At 34.5% G+C, this 15,798-nt stretch overlaps 1 protein-coding gene across 1 annotated transcript; it reads left to right on the top strand.

Annotated features, from left to right (window-relative positions):
• Positions 1-1,327: 1,327 nt before the first annotated feature.
• LOC127879796 (G2/mitotic-specific cyclin-B-like) lies at positions 1,328-12,441 on the top strand. The gene is made up of 8 exons (XM_052426850.1): positions 1,328-1,476; positions 2,065-2,355; positions 2,701-2,937; positions 4,692-4,850; positions 7,077-7,313; positions 8,488-8,628; positions 10,311-10,421; positions 11,173-12,441. Exons 1-8 carry the CDS (start codon positions 1,456-1,458, stop codon positions 11,278-11,280), a joined length of 1,305 nt encoding a protein of 434 aa, XP_052282810.1. The 5' UTR covers positions 1,328-1,455; the 3' UTR covers positions 11,281-12,441.
• Positions 12,442-15,798: the final 3,357 nt, after the last annotated feature.

Genomic DNA, 15,798 nt, shown 5'->3' with positions numbered 1-15,798 from the left:
TAGGACTCCAGTATAAACATATAGCTGTAGATAATTTAAGTGTGTATTGACACTTATGAATGTATCACTATTATTCAAAATCGATCAAATTAACATATTTGGTATTAATGGACATCATACAGTTGTTCCTGACGTGATTCACACCAAAATGCACGAATGCATTAACCAGAACTTATTGGTTCCTTTCTATTATCACTTACCGGTAATTAATTATCGGGTGAAGCCATTGTCAATAAAAATATTTATTACACCTAATATCGAAAATGTAGCGGTCAATTGACCTCTCACATTCGTCCGTCAGGTGTGATATGTCAACGGATTAACGCAAATAGGTTGATTTCTTATAAAAAAATGCAAGTGTCCGAAAATCATGGGTAAATAATTATTGGGTGAAATCTGGGTGTTTGAAAAAAAGTGCATTCTTTACAGAATGTTGAATAAAGTTTAATAGTGGGGTTTTCCACTCGTGTATTGATTCGCGATTAAATAGCTCGTCATTATCTGACATCGTTTTTGTAAGCTGTTTTCCTCTACAGCTGTGCACTGACAAGGGCAAAAAACAGTTCCCAACCAGAGTATCAAAACACACCGATTGCTATAATACCTTTTATTTCGGGATAAGGCGTCCACTAATATCCTTCGTATTAGCCTAACGACCAAGATGCAGTGTAACGGTGTTTTACGTCGGACACTTTAAAGTATAAGACCCAGGGTCGCCTCCGGAATTAATGCGCCAAATGAATCCTTCTAGAACCCCCTCTAACGCCTCTCTCGGAGGGGATGGGTGACAGGAAGAGGAAGAGAGGGGGTGGGTGACAGGACGAGGAAGAGAGCACATACTCCTATCGCACCACTTAATATAGGTTACAAATATTTGGCTCCTTCATTAATTACCGCACCCTTATTTGCATACAAATTAACTATATCATGAGTCACATATAGAAGTTTACGTACAATGACGTTGCGATACGTAATTAAGCATTGAAACACAAATTCTTGCCGTCAAAGGAATAAACTGAAAGCCTTTATTATATTGCATATTTTTCAGACTTCTAATCGCGGCCCTCGTGTGTCAATCCGACAAATAGACAAACGCACTCAGCATTTTACTTTTTTCTACCAACAAGTTTTATTTTAATAGTTACACCCAAATATTCATTAATTTTTATCATAACATCTTATTATTGATATTAAACATCAAATTTAAGATAATTCATTAAAGCTACATCGATGCGAGATTTTAGGTTGCTACAAACTCACAACAAGTTCAACCAATCACAATCTTGTTGTGGTACTCTGTCAGCCAATCAGAATCTACCCGCGATATGTTTGAACGGTCTCGCTGTGACATGTCAGTTCTGTACAAGTGATGCTGCTTGAAAGCACGAGTAAAAGTTGATTGTGCATGTTGATTGTGTTGTTTTCGCATCTTTTGAAAACGTGAATCAAACGAACATGAATACAAGAGCAGCGTCTGTAAGTATTTTATTCAGTTGTAATAATCTTTGGTAAACTTAGGCATATCATCAATGAACTGACTCATTGACATTGGGGTCATCCATCTTTGCTCAGTCAATCGGTTTTGTTCTATGAATTTGTCAGATATGCATAGGAATTAAACTTGTTTGTTGCATTTTTATTGTCATTTGATTATGGTTACTGACTGTATTGGATGCGTCTTACATTTAATTATAAAACGGCGTGAATTTGATGAAAATTCTTAAATGCATCAGTCGCATACATGCTGGCTCATGTCTGTTCTAAAAATAAACTACGTTCAAGTCTGTTGCTATCATGTAGACATTTAAACGAATTGAAAGACTATGCACCTTTTTAACAGATGTAAAAGAAGTCTTTTTGTAATTTAAATATGTAAACACTGAATTGTATTGCTCACACATCTTAAAATTTGTTGTATTATTCATTATTTTTAATATTCCTTAGGTATTTGTGAAAAAAACTTGTCCAAACAAAATTTAACTCAGAATGTGTAATTGAGTAGCAAAAAATATATTAGGAAAATTTTAGAAAAAGCAAGTTTATTTGCATTGTTTGACCTTTCAGGCTAATTTAGCTGGCAGGATGGCACTGCAGCAAATCAACAGTGACAATATTGACCAAATGCCTGGCAAGGCCCAACTTCTGCAAAGACCTCAAACCTCACACCTAATGCAAAGAAATACCCTTAGTGACATTGGAAATCAAGTATCTGCAATCACAATATCAGATGCCAGTAAAAAGGGTCCTATTAAAAAAGAAATTGTTCAAGTAAATCCCAGACAGCAGAAAGCATTGACCAAGACCAAAGCAACTACATCCCTCAAAGCATTGGCAGAGAAGAAGGAAACCACAAAGGTTTGTTTAAAAAAATATTTACTTTCAAATATTAAAATATGAATCTTACTTCTGGTTGGTTTTTTAATAAAACTGCTAACGGCTGAAAACCTGTAAAAAAAGGCATTCTTTGAAAGATCATTTATTTAAGTTCTTGCTAATGCATTGGCACACTATCCCTCCGCTGCTTATAGCTTATGTTATTGCAACATACATCACATAGATCCAGGGATTGTGAGATTTTAAAATGCTTGGTGTTTTTTGTGTTCTTAATGTCTTTTTGTTTAACTATGGACGATGTCTCTTATTGTTTTCAGATCCATGTGGCAAAGAGCGCTTTATAATAAATTATTTCATTCTTTGTAGGAGCACGATGAATTCCATTTCGTTGAGCCATCATTTCCTTCGCGAATTCCTGTCCCAACAGCCACTGTTCACCCATTGCCATCTGCACATGTGCCTATGGACACAAGTGATGCGGGACAAGATGCATTTTCGAAAGCTTTGCTAAATGTACAGGACATTGATGCAAATGACAAAGAAAACCCACAACTAGTCAGTGAATATGTCAACGATATATACGAGTACATGAGAATATTAGAGGTACGTTGCTGGAATTGCTTACAATCAGGCTTTTTTCTGTCAATTTTGGAAAAAAGGACCTTGCAATATTGGGATTTTTAGAGTCGCGAAATCTTCCAAATTGGGTAGAATTTTCATCGACAAAAGCATTTTTTGGAAATTATGTTTCTGATTTTTTCTTTTAAATCCAGGTTTTTTTTGGTCCGATTTTATAGCCGAAATTCGGCTATGTTCTTAAACCCAAAAAGTATACTTTCCAAAATGTGGCAAAAAATTCCCAATAAAAATTTTTTTTTTTTTTTTTTTTAGAAAAAAGTGTCTCATGCATATTTTATCTCAATTTTAATTCAATTACATCTAACAAAGTATACTATGATTTTGTTCTTTTAATTTGAATGATTATAAAGAGTTATGTAAAATTTAGTATTTCCCTAATCATTGGACTTTTCGTGTGGAAAAAAAGGCTAATGAATTTATTTTCCCAATTTCATGAAAATGCCGATAAAATTCCCGATTCCAAAGCCATGGGCTATCTTCCCAAAAAGTGGAGAAGAAACCCTGAAATCTAATGCTTTCATACATAGGTTTTGCCCAAAAATGGTAAGAAAGTTTTAAACTGTTTTTTACCAACCATGCAACAGTCATTGTCCACTGCAAACGTAAGTACGTGAAACAAAAACACTTTTATTGTGCTTGAAGTTCAACTAAAATACATAGCTCGATGTGTCATTAAGGATTTTTTATGAATATTTACAGTTGAATGACCTGTATCCAACATATTTTTATTCAAAATTCAAGTTGCCAAATGTCTGAAGGCAACCATTTTTTGTAACACAAAAGTAAAGATAAACATCATGAATGTTCAGTATTGAAATGTTAAGAAACTACAAAGGGTAGTGACTCTGAATCTGGCAGTGGCAAATGTTCATCTTTTGCTTGCTAATGGGCGAGTTAAATTATGGGTTAATCATAGACTAACTGGCGGTAGTATTTCCCCACACAACATTGAGTTTTTGTGTGTCTTTCGGGTCAATTTTTTGTATTTTACTTCGATAGTACATATTATGCAACATTTTTAGACTGCATCTGATTTCCGTATTTTTTAACCCATATTTACTCTTTCGAACCACAGTAACGTTGAAAGTAAAACTAGTCCACATTTACCAATTACCAAAAAAGTATATTTTGTTCCAAAATGGGACCTCAAAATTCCCAATTGTAGGTTTACTAATATTCTTTTTTCAGTGCTCCAGCTAGGCCTAAATCGAAGGGCGCCACGCCCTGCCCTCCCGAACCTCCGCCCTGCCCCCCGAACCTCCGCCCTGCCCCCCCTAATTCATAAATCTCTTATTACATTGTAATTAGTTTAATCCTCATTGTAGACATTATATTTGAATGGTTTAATAATAATGGGAATAATACAATTATTTATAACATATAAATTAACATGCAATAGAAAGCATTCCAGAAACACTCGCGCGCTCGAACGTGCCCTTTTCACAAAATACTGCGCGTCGAAAGTGCCCTTTTCACAAAATACTGCGCGTCGAAAGTGCCCTTTTGACAAAAAAGCCACCCTGCCCTTTTCAAATTCTAGCTGGAGCACTGTTTTTTACATCTCATTAAGTTTACGTTCCATCCAGCTGTTACACCTGAGTAATTAAGATATTATAATATTGAAATTGCTTTAAATTCTCATTTTGAAAGTGCCAATGCAGCAGTTCTTCGTTGGTCAATACTTTAAAAACTAATGTTTATTGTACATTAAATTTTAGAAAAAGTACCCAATTGCGGACAGCTACTTAGAAAAGCAAGAAATCTCCGGGAAGATGCGTGCCATTCTCATTGACTGGTTGTGCCAAGTTCATCATAGATTTCATCTTCTCCAAGAAACTCTCTACCTGACTGTTGGCATAATCGATAGATTTCTCCAGGTAGTTACAGTGATTCATTTTGAAACCTACATCAATGAGTCCCCGGGACTCGCATATTTTGAAACAATGGGTCCAAACTGAAAACAATGGGTCCCAGATTGTGTCTTTGTAAAGTCGTTACAAATAATCCAACTTAACATGATACACCTTAGCCAGGGGCTCTTTTATGCAATTTTACAGCTAAATACAGAAATAGGTTTATAGCAAGTAAAATCTTGATTTGTTTTACTTTTAATAACAAACAGTGAAACGGATAACATCTTAAACAGAGAACTTTTTTAACATCTTTAACAATTTGGACTGACTAGACTTTTAATCAATTGGATGATTAGTGTTGATAATTTTTTGGTTTCCCTACAGGTAACCTGTTCCTGAATTATGTCAAGACCTTATTCTGTATAGAAGACTCCTCTCACATCCTGTAGTATAAACAGCAGATGTCTGTTTTGTTATATGTACTTACATTCTATGTAACATATGACGGAATATTGTACGATCTGTTTCACTATTATGTATGTACTACCGTATAAAAGTAAAAAATGCTATTTATTTCAGAACTTGCAAATTTTAATTGTCACTTTATAAAAAACACTGCTCAATTAATCCAGAAAAGTATATAAAAAAACACTGCTTTACCAGGGGACAAAAATATTTCTAAACTGCACTCGTCCTGCAGGACCAGTGCATTAAATTTTTTACTTGTCCTGCAAACACATACACTCGTCTTTCAAATATGTGTGAAATAAAGATTTCCATGGCCCCACGAATATCTATCAAACCACACATTTTGGACAGTTCGCGAAAGTTTGGTCTTGTGCTACGCCGACTGCTGTAATTTCCTTTTTTCTAATGCTCACGTGCTTTCCGTTTCGGACGTTTGAACATCGTCCCCGCCCCCTTTAAATAACGCTTGTATGTCAGACATTTTTTCAGACGAAATTCAGACTGGTTTAAAACCGTTCTTTCCGGTAAAATAATCCTTTAAAAATCAATACTTGTGTAGTGAAAGCAGTCGGATGGTTCCCTGTCAACATGGAAGCGCAAGTTAACACCAAAAAGCCAATACTTGGGACACAGTCTCGCATAACAACGCACACCTGCTGTATGATTTACAATTACAATTTCCGGTTCATTTGCGTTTTGGAATATAAATGCTTAAAAAAAAAATTTGAATGAAAAAGAGTCTTACTGGTCAGAAAATACATATTTGAACATCAGTTTTTTTCACTCGTCCTGCTGGACGAGAGCTTCAGGGAAATTCACTCGTCCTTTCAAGATTTCACTCGTCAATACGTGCGGACGAGTGGAATATTTGTCCCCTTATTTTACTATATAAATAATAAATGTCTACGCTCACAACAGACTAACACCAACTGTGTTTTCCGCGTTTATTCTTCATATTTAAACCACATGGTTTACATCGAGGCTGCGTTATCGATAAATATCTTCACAGCGAGTTTAAGTTGTTGAGGATCAATTTTGAAATCCTTTTTCTGTCGCATATTATTTGTTCACCATCCGGGACAGCCAATTAATCGTCCAACAAACTTTAAAAAAAACGCCGTAACTGATTGGATAATTGATATATTTCAACCAATCAAAATACGCGTACTACATTCTCAATGAAGTATTGTGATTTCCGTTCTACTTTTCAAAACAGTGTTGACGTGTGTTTTGCTTATATCCACGAATCATACTCGGTAATCGTATCATGTACAACTTTGACGATGTTGAAAATCAGAGTTTTTAAACAATGCGCCCTAGAACACACATGTTTGAGAATGATGCGTTCCCAGAAAAAACGTGTGTTTGGCACCCGGAGAGCACGGCAAAATGGAGTTTGTGTGTTTTCACCATTTTGGATTGGTCGCGCCCTTTTGTTCTAAAATTGGGAAATTAATATTCCGTATAATATTGCTAATTTTGTTCTTACAAATCCTTTAAAATTGATAATAAAAGTGATTTCAATATTGTATTTTCTAAGGCTCAACTTATAGAGCTGGATTTGGAGATAATTGACATGTTTAAACTCGTTTAAAAAATATTTTTGGGGGAAACTGTCAATTGGGAATGTTTAGGGGTCATTGGGGATAAATGTATACTTATGCCCCTGTTAGGGTGGCATAATAGCAGTTGAACTGTTGGTCTGTGCGTCCGTCCAAAAACTTTATCATTGGCCACAACTATTACTGTGCATCATAGCTCTATTGTTAAAAAATATTTCAGGAATCTCCTGTGACCAAAAACAAGTTGCAGTTGGTCGGTGTCACATCCATGTTGATTGCCTCCAAATATGAAGAGATGTACGCACCGGAAGTTGCAGACTTTGTTTATATTACAGACAATGCTTACACTAAAAAGGAAATTTTGGAAATGGAACAAACTATCTTACGGACATTGAACTTTAGTTTTGGAAAGCCATTGTGTTTGCATTTCTTGAGGAGGAATTCAAAGGCTGGTCAGGTATGTTTAAAAGCAAGAAAGATTGTGTTATATGTTTGTTGCAGACGTAAACAGTTGCATCCATATAAATCAAAATTGGAAACTTCAATGGTACACATTCTGATTGTGGCAAAATCATTAAATACATAACATTGATAATGTATGCATACGAACATCAAAACTTGAGAGCTCCAGTATAAAAGCAGAATATTATTTGAAAACGAAAAATCTCCAGTCACTTTTGCATCGCAAATGTTCATAGGTCAATATATTGTTATTATATATAGGTCAATATATTGTTTAACGTAGTTGAGCAGTTTGAGTAGTGATATATGAACATTTATATTGCCTTGATGTGAGGTTGTGAGCTGACAGACATTCTCAATACTGGAAACTCATCGGAGTTGAGCTCACAAATTGAGAATGTGAAACTGGGCACAAGACTCTTACCACTGACCTTTGTATTTGATAACCATTGCCGTACCCACTAAGCCATATTTGCAGTTGAGGACTCTGTGCTCCAGCTAGCATTTGATTTATGTTTTTAATAATTATTAGAATATATTATTTCAAGTATTACTAAACCATGCAAATAAAGTCTACAATTTTGGAATACAATAAATACATTTTTTTCACAATGTCGGAGATTTATAAAATAAATGTCTATAAAAACAAATATTTTTTTATGAATAAAAGGTCTGGAGGTCTGGGACTGTTTCAACCTATAGAGCTTTATTTGAGATTAATTAAATGACTGACTGTCTAAAATATATACAAGTGTTTTTGGAAACCTTCAATTGGGAATGTTTAGGTCTAATTTGGGGAAAAATATGTACTATTTTTCCATTGGGAATATGCCCCCCTACCAGACTCAATTTTAATGAAAAAAACCCACTGCAGTGCAGTATAATCTGCTGGTTTGGAACTTTGCCAATTTAATACACTATACAGTATGTAAAGAATTGGGGCATTGTGAATCATAATTACTGTGGAATACCCATTCAGAGTAATTATTATAATCGCTCTGAGGTTTGTAACCTGCTGGTATCAGTTGAATAGTGAAAGTTTAGAAAAAAATTACTCACGGGTTGAGCATGCAACTATACCAATCCTGTTGACATTCTCAACCCATTTGTAATGTGCAAGTCATCTCAGAAGGTTGATGTTCATGAAAACTATTTGTGTAATTATTCAGGTTGATGCCAGCAAGCATACGCTGGCCAAGTACCTGATGGAGTTGACGATAGTGGAGTACGATATGGTGCAATATCTCCCTTCCCAAATAGCTGCCGCAGCCCTATGTCTTTCTATGAAACTTCTGGACGACTGTAAATGGGTGAGTAGCCTGTACCTCCAGTTCCAAGCTAGTTTTTTTTAATCATTTTGGGAATGGGGCAGTCCGTTGAATTTTGAACATTGGTGGCGTTTTGACCTTGGGGGAAATTAGTGTTGTATTTCCAAAAAAACAATTGAGTGGTGAAAATTCAAGGACAAGGTTGTCCTTCAAGGTCAAAGGTCAAATATCATTGAATTTTTCTTTCCTAAAACTTTAACCTTCGTTAAATTTGGTTGTAACTTTTTTAATATTTAAGATAGCAACTTGATATTTGGCATGCATGTGTATCTCATGGAGCTGCACGTTTTGAGTGGTGAAAGGTCACAGGTCAAATTTATGGCTTCAAAGCGGCGCAATAGGGCGCATTGTGTTTCTGACAAACATGTCTCTTGTTTTTACCTAAAACATTGAATGGACTTTAATATAATAATTGACAAATATATATAAACCTATTTAGCAGGGAAATTTGTACCCAATATTGTTATTACACCCCTGCCCCCAGAATGAGCGTCTTCTTACAGTGGAAGACTCAGAAGCCTTGTTTTTATGCTACTCAAACATTTTCGGGGAGCATATAGTTGCCAGTTTGTCCTTCCTTACTAATTTACGTCGCACTTTTGTTACAGTTTCTCATAGCATCTTCAATATTTTTATGCCCCCGTATCAAAAGATCAGGGGTATATTGTTTTTGGCCTGTCTATCATTGTATGTGTGTGTCTGTCCCAAAACTTTAACCTTGGTCATAACTTTTGCAATATTCAAGATAGCAACTTGATATTTGGCATGCATGTGTATCTCATGGAGCTGCACATTTTGAGTGATGAAAGGTCAAGGTCATCCTTCAAGGTCAAAGGTCAAAAAAACAAATTCAAAAACTTTAACCAAAACTTTTACCTTCTTCATAACTTTTGAAATATTGAAGAGAGCAACTTGATATTTGGCATGCATGTGTATCTCATGGAGCTGCAAATTTTGAGTGGTGAAAGGTCAAGGTCATCCCTCAAGGTCAAATATCAAATTTATGGCTTCAAAGCGGTGCAATAGGGGGCATTGTGTTTCTGACAAACACATCTCTTGTTTCGATCTATTATATATTTGGCATGTAGGTACCTTGCATGGATATCTACCTTTTGATGAGGTTTGAGGTCACTGGGGTCAAGGTCACCAAGGCTAGTAATAGATTTTCTCAAGGTTTCCTTCGCACTCTTTTAACAGTTTCTTAAAGCGCCTTTAAAATTTTTATTATTTCCGGAAGGTTTAAGGTCACTGGGGTCAAGGTCATATAAGGGAAGCATCCATCATTTTCAACGATACTTGTAAGTTGTTTTCAGCAGTGACTGATTACATGATTGTACCTTAAACAATCAAGTTATTATCCCCCGCAATAGGCAGAGGGATATTGTTTTAGCGTTGTCCGTCTTTCCGTCCGTCCGGAGCCATATCTTGGAAGTGCTTAGGTGGATTTCATTGAATCTTGGTATGAGTATATATATGGATAAGAGGATAATGCACGCCAAATGGCTTTGTACACCATCTGTTCATAACAGAGTAATGGCCCTTTGTTTCTTGAAAAAATGCTTTTTTGAGTGTAAAATATAACATTTTGTGTCCAGAAGCATATTGGCCGGGGATTTCAATTCAACGAATTTGCTTGTTCATAATGCAATGCTTTATCTCTTTAGACAGAGACATTGGCGCACTATAGCTCTTATACAGAAGAAGAACTTGTGCCAACCATGCGTAAACTTGCCAGTCTAGTCATGAAACAGGAGGATTCCAAACTCAAACTCACTGTAAGTGTAGTGATCAACATTGAAAAAATGTGCTGTTTAAGTATTATTTAAAAATGAAAATATTTTTTTATGCCCCAGGTTCGAAAGATCGGGGGTATTTTGTTTTTGGCCCGTCTGTCATTGTGTGTGTGTGTCCCAAAACTTTAACCTTGGTCATAACTTTTGGCAATATTCAAGATAGCAGCTTGATATTTGGCATGCATGTGTATCTCATGGAGCTGCACATTTTGAGTGGTGAAAGGTCAGGGTCATCCTTCAAGGTCAAAGGTAAAAAAAATAATCAAAAACTTTAACCTTTTGCATAACTTTTGCAATATTGACGATAGCAACTTGATATTTGGCATGCATGTGTATCTCATGGAGCTGCAAATTTTGAGGGGTGAAAGGTCCAGATCATCCTTTAAGGTCAAAGGTCAAATTTATGGCTTCAAAGCGGTGCAATAGAGGGCATTGTGTTTCTGACAAACACATCTCCTGTTTTACCAAGTTGTAAATCGGAATGCTGTATTTATCATGGTCCATATTTTTGTTCACTTTTGTGATCTACCATCAAATCGACACTGAAAAATTCATAAAATATATTATCCATTTACATTTTGATTTTATGACCTACAGGCAAAAATTTGTTAAAAGTTTATGCGTGTTTGACAATATCCTAATGACACAAGTAGGAACACCCAGTGTATGCATGTTTTTGCAGCTTAAACACATCCAAAGCTGTTAATTAATATGTGAAAAATTCTCTTTTCAGGCCATAAGGACCAAATATTCAAGTTCAAAATTCATGAAGATAAGCACCATACCAGCATTGAAGTCTCCACTGGTGCAGGAACTTGCAGGTGCTTCAGACTGCTCCTAATGCATTGTTGGATCCAAGCTAGTCCCGTGATATTGTGTTTTTAAACTGTGATTGTGAAAGTGGAATGCTTCATTCCAGCTTATTTATTGGTGTGTTTGTAGTCTGTTTGCAATGAACATGGTATTGATAGTAGCACTGAGAGTTTAAACAAGCTGTGGGTGTTAATAATTGTTGCATTTATATTTGCAATTTCACGGCAGTTTTAAGTACAGGACAACCAAAAAAATAGTAATACATAAAAAAAACTGCCAAGCAGTTCAGCTCATTTTACATTCTTAGTCTTATTATAATGTATTCCGTCCAAATTTTTAATTGAGTTGAATACTTTGTATATGTGAATGAGTCTTTTCAAAACACTTAACTAGAAAAGAATGTAGTTTGGGGGACGGTTTTGTGAAACCTTTTTATTTTTACAAAATAGTAAACTAAAAAAAGCAATACACAAGCTGCTAGGGATCGCTCAATGTATATAACTTGTTCCTGGAATGCGTTGTGTTTTGTCTTAAGTTCACCATGAATGTTTACATCAATCTAGGCTGGTATGCACAAAGCTCCTTAGGAAATCGGATATATTATATTTTTTTATAAATAAACATGGATGTTTTTTGATTATGCAACAACAGTCTTAAAAAATCTTATTTAGTATATATATTTCCAAAACATTTTATTTCAATGTCAAAATACCTTGGATAGAGAGCAAGAGACTTTATATGGCTTGTTATTTTCACTAAGGAGTTTTATTAAGGCCCTATGACTATTCATTTCTGGGTGCTTAGGTAAATGGATTTGTGACTTCATCAGCGGAGACAATGAGCATTATAAAAGGGAAATATAATTAAAGCTTATATGCGGGGATTAGAATAATCGTAGTTGTTCAACAAAATCATTGTCTCAATTTTCCCACATAATCATGCAGTTTGTAATAAGCCCTGCAAGCCCTATGCATACACTAAAACTGGCGTTATGGAACGTGTACCCGCCTTTTGTATTGGACAAACTGAGCCAGTTTCGGTGTATGTGTTGATGGCTTTTAGTGGTTTATAAGTTTGATAATGCATTTAGAATAGTATTTTTTGTAGTGGTAGTGTTTTTAATGTAGATTTTGAATGACTTGTATATATACATAAATTTCTGATTTTATAATAAAATGTATAAAAATAAGTTTTGTTAAGCTTATATTCAGCAACAAACACAGAGTAGACTAATATTCTGAGAAAAAATCAAATCTGTATTTACATGCAGAAATTGAGAGTTTATACACGATTAACAGCTTGTACTAGGGATGGAATCACTTCGTTACAGGGTCTATGTATGTTTGCTCTAACAATTGCAAATACAGTTGTGCTTTTACCTCCTTCAGTTGATCTCCTCCCTAGTTCTTCTTGAACGCGTTAGTGCATTTATGAGTATATAGGTACAGTTCTTCCTTATAATCGCTTTTTTATGTAAAAAAAAGTGTTGCGTTATGTCTATAAAATTGGGTCCTAATACAAATACATCGTAACACATTATACCTGTTATTGAGATAAATTTGCGAGTCATTTACTCAAAACAAACTTTATACAAAAACCGCTATCAAGCCGAAGTTTTGAATTGACGATTCGATCTATCTTACTTACAATGTTTCGGAGATAAAAATAACTTGCACATTTAAATAAACAGTTGACGTGTTTGAAACTTTGGATTAATATTATTATGCGAGCACGCCGTATCACGTAAGTTGTTTCAATTTGTGCATACGTCACTTATTGTGATATATTGATGATCTGCTTGTGTTTATGCCAGAAAATATTTTATGGTGCTAATTTATTTATTGCTTTCCGGTGGTTTATAGAGAAATCAGTGAATTAAAACTGATAATTTCACTGTTATAAATCGATAATTTTCACGGTTTACTGTGAAATGACGTCATTTTTTTGACGAAATGACGTCATTATTTCAGCGAAATTCTTTAGTAAAAAACTCTTTAACAATGTATATCAACTGTGAAAAAAAAAGCATAAAATAAAAAGTAAATTTGTTGGATTCGGTGGAATATTGATTTTAATTCACTCGTGATCATAGAAAATATATATTTTCAATCGTGGCTGCGCGCCACTCGTAAAAATATATATTTTCTATGATCACGAGTGAATTAAAATCGATAATCCAGCGAATCCAACAAATATCCTATGTAGTGCCGTTTTAGTCCATTTTAGATGGTTAATTTTTAGATTTTACTTTTCCTAGATTTTCTTAAACTGTGTTTATTTTATTCTATAACCCTTTGGGTCCAAAAATTTTATTGAGCTCAAATTTTCATGTCAATATTTTGGCGGCCATCTTGGATTTCAAAATGGCCGCCACGGAAAATGGTAGCACGGCAGAAATCTTCTCATAACTTGGACATTTATGGGTATAAAATGACTATAAAGGTGTCAAAATGTTCCTTAGACATCGTACATTATTTCTATAAATGACCCATTTGAATGTACTCATTTGCATATTAATGAATATAAAAATGATTGAAAAATAATAACATTTTTAAGGAAAAAACCCAGCGAAGATATTTTGTCAAGCTTATTTCTGAAAATTAGAGGGTCAGACACTATTGGAACCAAAGAAACTAGACTAACATATCTAAATAGATGTGTACTGGGCATAAGTTACATCTCATTATACAAGATATAATACAAAGCAGACTGTAATCTCGGAAGTTGGGATCGAGGTGCGGATAATGGCTTATTACATAATAAATCATGATAAATTCCTCATGATTTTATTATCCCTTGTTTGATTTTGAATATGTATCCCTTTTAAGAATGTTTATATAAGTAGATGTCAAAATGCATTATTTTTTCATCAAAACAATTGCCATAAAATCTTTAAGTAGTATCTGTATGAGTACAATGGTGACAAGATGAGTCAAAGGCTAAAAGAGGAACTTCAAAGAAAGGTAAGTCTTTACTTCAGTATCTCTTAATTTTGTTATATTTATTTCTTAAACATGCTCTCAAATTAGATCTTTATCCAGTGGTAGTAATTTTGTTAAATATATATGTTTCTTCCCTTTTTACTATCACACAATAAAAAAATACATAGTTGTTTCCCGTTGTTATATTCCGCCATTACAATTGCCAAAAATAATTAGCAGACAGCATTTTGTTTTTCTCATTAACATCATTCCAGGGTAATTTATTGGATTGATTTTATGTTATTCACCTTTAATAACACTTTGCAAAGCATTTATTCACAATTTTATGATATTGTTTTCTTTGTAAATGCATCATGGCCAAAAAAAAAAAAAGTGTAGTAGTGGTCGGATGGGTACCTGTACTCGGATATTCTATCTTTTCTCGCTATATTAATCATCAAATTCAACCGTACATTTTTGTATAGTACTTAATTGATTAAACAATATAAAGAAGTGAAACTCCAGCTGCTGGAGCAGTATTGAATTTTCATTAAAAACGATTAGTTGGTCCTTTATTTAAGGCAAGTGACCGATTGCCCAAACAGTACAAAACAGCACAATACAGCACAATACAAACCAACATAAACACAAAATATGAATAAAGCTGGGGTCACCGCCTTGGAACGGTCAATGCAAAGCATTGGGGGTTTAAACCGGTTATAGAGCGCTCAACCTCACACTTGGCCCAACAATATTCATAATACATTTAAGTGTAAATAAAATTTAACATCATAGCATTGTAACTCAAATCAAACAATTATAAAAGGGAATTAAAACGCATTCAATTTAATTACAATTTAATTACTCAATGGTATTGAAGATACCAGAGCAACAGAGTTACAACTTTTTGACGAACGATAAAATGAAACTACAAACAAGTGTCAACTACATTCCTTCTTTATAGAAAAAGATTTAAAAATATAGCGTCATTGAGTTAATATTTCAGATAATCATCGCGCAAATACAGGAAGAAGCAGCAATAATGGGTGTAAAAATTCCATATTACATTGCTTGGTTGTTTATGTGACTGCTAAAAATTAAATTAATAATAATTAAATGAAAAAAGAAACGCCTATCAGAGAGAAAATATAAATAAAATTGAACGTTATAAACCCAATGACCTATGCATGTAGCTTACATGTACCCAGGAACAGAGAAAGAGTTATGACGTAATTGACAGGCGAAGACACAATGACGTGAAACAAATCCAGGGGCGGTACTGTAAAGTAATAATAAAACTATTAATGGGGGGCTACTGCAAAAATGTACTACTAATAAAACAAAATGAAATGTGTCAATGTATCTAAGATTTAAAATATTCTATGTATATTTCAGAGAATAATGATGGATTCTCTACCACCGGATAAACGTGCCAGAACTGATTACTCATTATGCCTGGTTTGCCAGATTGACAATGGAGATAAACTTGTTGATACGACCAGAACAGAACAACAATCCCAGTATGAAGGGCATACAACTCTTTGATAACATCTCGAGACTTGAACAAAAGTATCAATGACAAGGGACATGCATTACCCATCATTAACTCTAGTGCAAGTGGTTGG

Source organism: Dreissena polymorpha, chromosome 4 (assembly GCF_020536995.1).
Source record: "Dreissena polymorpha isolate Duluth1 chromosome 4, UMN_Dpol_1.0, whole genome shotgun sequence".
Lineage (NCBI taxonomy): Eukaryota > Metazoa > Mollusca > Bivalvia > Myida > Dreissenidae > Dreissena > Dreissena polymorpha.
The sequence above is the reverse complement of the archived record's forward strand: the minus strand, read 5'-3'. Positions and strand labels throughout refer to the sequence as shown.